General features: G+C 41.8%; 1 protein-coding gene across 1 annotated transcript; it reads left to right on the plus strand.

The window, feature by feature from the left end:
- The first annotated feature begins 2,294 nt into the window (after positions 1–2,294).
- Positions 2,295–5,016, plus strand: rprma (reprimo, TP53 dependent G2 arrest mediator candidate a). The gene has a single exon (XM_059966535.1). It carries the CDS (start codon positions 2,516–2,518, stop codon positions 2,843–2,845), a length of 330 nt encoding a protein of 109 aa, XP_059822518.1. The 5' UTR covers positions 2,295–2,515; the 3' UTR covers positions 2,846–5,016.
- The last annotated feature ends 776 nt before the right edge of the window (positions 5,017–5,792 follow it).

Below are 5,792 nucleotides of genomic sequence, written 5' to 3' on the forward strand. Positions count from 1 at the left end.
CAAATAATTTACAAGGATTAAGGAAACAAGCCTGAGGAAGGCCTACAGATAGGCAGACATTAATAGCTGAGAATGGTGGAGCAGGGTTTCATTTTTGTGCAATCTGGCAGAGCATCAACATACACATCACTTAACTCCTTTGTATAGGTCACTGCCCTTTTTCCAGAAGCGGCCTTCAGCAGCCCCTTTGTTAGTCACTGACCTGATAAGTGCCAAAGGGTAGGTGGGTACAAGATCCTATTGCCAACGTTCATGGACCAGAAGCTCTAATGTCTTCCCTTCTCTTTCCAGTGAGTTTGAAACTATTATCAAGAATTAAAGAGGCCTCAAAGTTAGAGGAGTTTAGATATACAGTTTCTTCATGTCATCAGTGCCTATTTGCCTAGAAGCAAGTAAGGCAATCTGTCAGTGTGTATTGACAAATGAATGAACCGAAGTGTGGAGGAACGACAGATTGTCACTTTGCAATAAGAAACAAGAACACCCCCAGCCAAATTATTCTCTAAATACAAGGATCTGTGCTAATTCGGAGTCTGCTTCGAACGAGCAGGGTCCACGGAAAACCCGTGCCAGTCAAAATTAAACAGAAAGTACAAGGGCTTAACACTCTAGAACAATAAACAGATAAGATGCGAGGCCAGCAGGGCTCATTCACAATTATCCCAAAAGTATCAGTTGATTAGTAAAGTGAAATTTACGTATTAGATCTTATTGAAGCCATATGATGCAATGCTGTTACTTTTCAATTCATTTCCAGGCTATATGTTTCCAGTCAGCTCCTTATTTCAATCAGGCATCCGAGAGCTTTAAAATTACAATTTTTTGGCATTGCAATTTTAGAAGTCAATCAGAAGATAATTTTGTTAGACAAATTTCCCAGAACATTAGCAATGACGAACTTTCTTTTTTAAGCATGACACTACTTGTGTGTTTTAACTGCTCAGAAGTGTAGCAAACTATTCCACACCCTTGCCTGAATATTGACCCCAGCAAATTCATTTTGTCAGGGCCATATCAATACAGTTGATGGCTTCCAAATGCTGCTCCTTCACTAAGTAGTCATTGGGAGGGAAGTGAAAGCAGGCTGAAGTGCTATGTGTTCAGCAGCACAGATTAAGGTTAAAAATTTCATTATGTTCATGCATGTTGATTCTCTGGCTATTCTGAGCTGACTTTCTCTCCATCCCATTGCCAAAAATAAATTGCAAGGTTGGTCCTTGCATGCAAGATGAGGAACAAAAGGAAATAAATAGCCAAAGAAGTGCATGAACTATTCTCAATATCGGACACTTCATTCCTGGATAAAAGCACATTATTATCGGTGCTGAAAACCTGGAATAACAGCAGAAAATGCAGGGCTCACCCCAACAGGTTCACAAATAGTTATTATCCCTCATTCACTGGGCTCTTGAGCCAAAAGGTTCACTCGACTTCACTTCATCATTGAGTTGTTCCCACAACCCATGGACTCACGTTCAAGGACTCTTCATCTCATGTTCTCCATGTTTATTGCTTATTCATTAGTATTATTTACTTCTTTTTGAATTTGCACAGTTTGTGTCTTTTGCACACTGGGCAAATGCCAAAGTTAATGCGGTCTTTCATTGATTTGATAATGGTGATAATTCTACAATGAATTTATAGAGTATGAATCTCAGGTACTTTGAGCTTTTGAACAATAAACTTTGTGTTCTGCCAAGTGTCTATGTATGGAGCAACAGATCTGACATCTTAGGTGGAGGACCTATCATCAGAGATGGGTGATGCTAGTGTCCCAATTGTTTTCAACCAAACGTAGGCCTGAATATTACCTCATAACACAGCATGGACATTGCATATTATTAATATCACCATGGAACCAAAGAGCATTTCCAGCTTTAAGCGGCTGGGGGTTCAGTTTAATAAAAGGCAATAATTGGATATATTGTCATTTCAATTTTCTCTCCAGTTAACATTGCCTCCCCTAGATTGTTTTCTTAATTAGGAAACTTCTCTGCAAGAGCCTTCACTTGTTTTGCAATTCGAAAGCTACAGCTGACTGGTTTCACAATTACTCCCTTCATTCTCATTATTAAGGACAGATTCTAAAAGCTTTAAAACTGAAATATGGCACAATCCTCCTGACTTGTTCCGGTACCAATTCCCGACGTCTTTTCCACCTCCTCCCCGCTCCCTAGGGTCAGCAGATCTCTCCAACCAAGACAGGGGCGTTCTCTTATTTGACGATACTGTTGGAGACAGATTCCCTCCTCGTTCTAAAAAAATGGTTTCATCCGGAACAGGTATAATAACCCGAGCAAAGCGAACGACGTTTTCACTGCCTTACTTGGGATGTGCAAACATCGAAGTGCAGAACTCGGCGCGCCATCTGAGTGAAAACCGATCTCTGCGGGCGAGCAGTCAGGAGTCCGGGGGAATTGGCACTTGGGGCATTTGGACTGAGTGAACATTCGTGAATGCCGCTCGCTGAAGCCACCTGTTCCGTTTCAAGTTGGGCTGCGAGAAGTTGGCGGCAATGAATTCGACGCTGGTGAATCAAACTGCCAGTCTTCTGTACTCTAACCGCACCGATTCACTGGACTCGATCCTTAGGTGCTGCAGCGGGAACTACTCCTCGGTGGTGACCGACGACGGCTTCGTACTGGCCGCTCCCGACGAGAGGAACCTTTACATCATGAGAATTGTCCAGATCGCTGTGATGTGTGTCCTATCTCTCACTGTCGTTTTCGGGATATTTTTTCTTGGCTGTAATTTGCTGATCAAATCGGAAGGTATGATTAACTTTCTAGTCAAGGACAGGAGACCCTCCAAAGAGGTAGAAGCTGTAATTGTCGGTCCATATTAACAGCGGCCACCAAGACAAAAATGATGACAGCGTTTCAGATTCCAGATAACACCTTCGCCATGAACCCCGGTAGACATCAGCCCAGAGGAGTCAAGGGACCTTTGTGCAGATCAGTATTTCAAGCACAAAAAGAGGAAACCAAGCACTTGGGAAGTGTCAGCCTGACAACGGACTTTGCTCAGAAACGTAACGGCGATACGTTGGATCTTCTGGCACTGAACCAGGCACTGACTATATACCCAGACTGAAGCCATTTGCCAATTCCTTTCCATGGCCAAAGCAGAAAGATAAAGAATGTATAGGTATCATTGCACAAGTCAAAAAGAGTGGTTCAAAACTTGCTAAGAGAACGACTTTCCTGACTATTGAGTTGTAAATATAATCGCCTTCTTTATTGCGCTCTGATATTTTTGTAAAGTAGTTATCCTTTATCGGAAATGTCCAGTACGTCTTGACGTCCTTCGCTTACAATTTTACTACAAAACATTTCAATCCTTCCTTTTGGCAAAACTGTTTAAATGTCGAATACGTTTTTAATGTTAATTGTATAAATTACGATTTAATAGATTCTCTATTTCAGAAAGGCGGGTTGTCATTACGGTCCACGGAGCCTTCAACGTGTAATCGCACGGGTAACAAACGTGTTATAAGAAGTCCACGGAGTTTTGTATTGCAAAATATTATTAAAATATATACATTTATTTTTGGGATTGATATTTCTCTGAATAGCGAGTAAAAAGTTAGCTGTAGGGGATTTTGCGATGAGGAGTTTATCGCGAATTGGTTTAGAAAGTTATGTCAGCTGCTGCAAAGGAGAGACATAACGATCAGTGCTCCGCAGAGGGATACAGATCGCTCGCTGATCCCTGAAGCCTTTCTCCAGCACTCTGAAGACAATTCGACTGCATTAACCTGTTAAAATTGATTCAAGGCTCGACAGCGAAATTGAGCAATTGAGTGAGAATTCCTGGGATTTAACCCCCTGTGGATTTACACCAGCTTTCTGGAAATCGGGTGAAACTGTAACTCTGAAGAGGGGGACGAGGTAGCAATGATCCTTCGCCCTGGGAACTGTGAATAAACAAACGAGTATTGTGGTTGTGGGGGACGCTGCCAGCCGTAAAACAGGACCCTCGATCATCTCCCTCATTGGACGGAAAGTCAATGAAGAACCGGGATCTCTGCGAAAAACACTTTCTTCCGCAGCTGTTGCTTCACCATGTGCTGCGCGCCGCTGACGATTTTTGTCGTCTCCCCCGCGGAAAGGGAGGAGTGGAGGGGAAGGGGGAGAGAAGGGAGATCTGACAGCAGAGACCTCGACCTCTAAAGCCCATTAACAATATCTGAACTATTAATTTGAAATGTGCATTCAATAGTTTGAATGTAAAAATGCACAGGCGCCCACCGAAATGTACGTGCGTACCTATACATTTAATTTGTACGTATAAATGATCTGTTAAATTACTTGCATGTATCACTAACGCATATAAATTACAACGTAACAGATAGGATTCCATCCAATTCTTACGCGAAGATCAGCGAAAGTTGTACTTAACTGTGCTTAAATTGTTGCTAGAGTACAAATGCATCTATTTCGAAAATTAATCGGGATCTTCCCAAGTCGTGTTGGATTCTAGTCGGAAATGGGTTGACTGAATTGTCGAAATAGTTCTTTCGGGTCTACAGCATCTGTTTGAAGTTGGTATCAGTGCTGTGTTATTTTGTTGTTTCGGGTTCCAAACCCAGACACATGATACGTTTTGTTATTGCAGTGTTTTCTTCAATGTAAACTTTGTTATTCCTTGATCGATCGCATTAATTCCAAGGACAAGAGAAGAAAAAAAAACTGCTTCAGTATATAACAGCTTTCACCCCATACGCACAGTACATTGATCACAAATGGGAAAAATCGATCTATTTTAGCTCAGGATGACATTAAATATCATTTTAAAAAAGTTGAAGGCCTGCTTAGTCGGTTAGCAACCTTCAGAGGAACACAAAAACGATTTGCTGACTGCTGTTCACCAATCTACCAACGCCACGAAATAACATTGATGAACTTGTTCCTTTCTATCATCGGTTCGCTGTGCGCAAATTAGTTACGGTATTTATTTTTAGAACAAAAATATAATTCTCCAATTAAATGCAATATTTTGAAATACTTATGTGAGTGTTGTATAAGTCGAGTTCCTAGGATTTGCTATGTTATAGGGCCAGGACGTTTGCCTTGGCAGTATCGTAGAATCACGGACATTTACGGACAGAAACGAGCTTCCCTCCGACTTTGGTGCCATTTGCCCACTTTGGGCCACGTCTCTCCAATCTAAGTACCCGTCAAACGCCTTTTTAAACGTTATCATTGTATCTGCCCCATTTAGAACTCCTTCCAGATATTCACTATCCTCTATGTGAAAAACTTGCCTCTCAGATCTGCTTTCCCCCCAGCTTTAACCTGAGCCCTCTAGTTCTAAACTCCCCTGCTCTGGGAGAAAGAACCCTGTTCCCCTCATACACCCTTCAACCTTTTGCAACCGGTGAGAATAAACCCAGCCTCACCAATCTCTCTCCTGGTAATTTCAACCTTCCTTTCCAGGCAGAAGTCCCAGCGAATCTCTTCTGCACTCTGTTGCAATGGGGTACTTTGTTTACCAGTGTCAGTCACTTAAATCTTTTGCAATAAAGCGTTAGATTTACTTTTTTCAGCAAGAACAGTTTATGCAAATCTTCAGTTCATGTCAACTCAAGTAACTTCCTTTCAAATTGTCCGAAAAGGCTGCAAACAGTGCTGAATCAATGGTGGCAGCAATTTGCAGCATCAAGACCGCAATCCCAATGTGGCCATCATTGCGTAAAGAATTGACAGCTAATGGTGACAGTTTACAACATTACCAATAAATACCTGGGTTAACACATAAATTAATGTCTGCAAAGAGGAGACGAAACAAGC

Source organism: Hypanus sabinus, chromosome 4, assembly GCF_030144855.1.
Source record: "Hypanus sabinus isolate sHypSab1 chromosome 4, sHypSab1.hap1, whole genome shotgun sequence".
In the NCBI taxonomy this organism is placed as follows: Eukaryota; Metazoa; Chordata; class Chondrichthyes; order Myliobatiformes; family Dasyatidae; genus Hypanus; species Hypanus sabinus.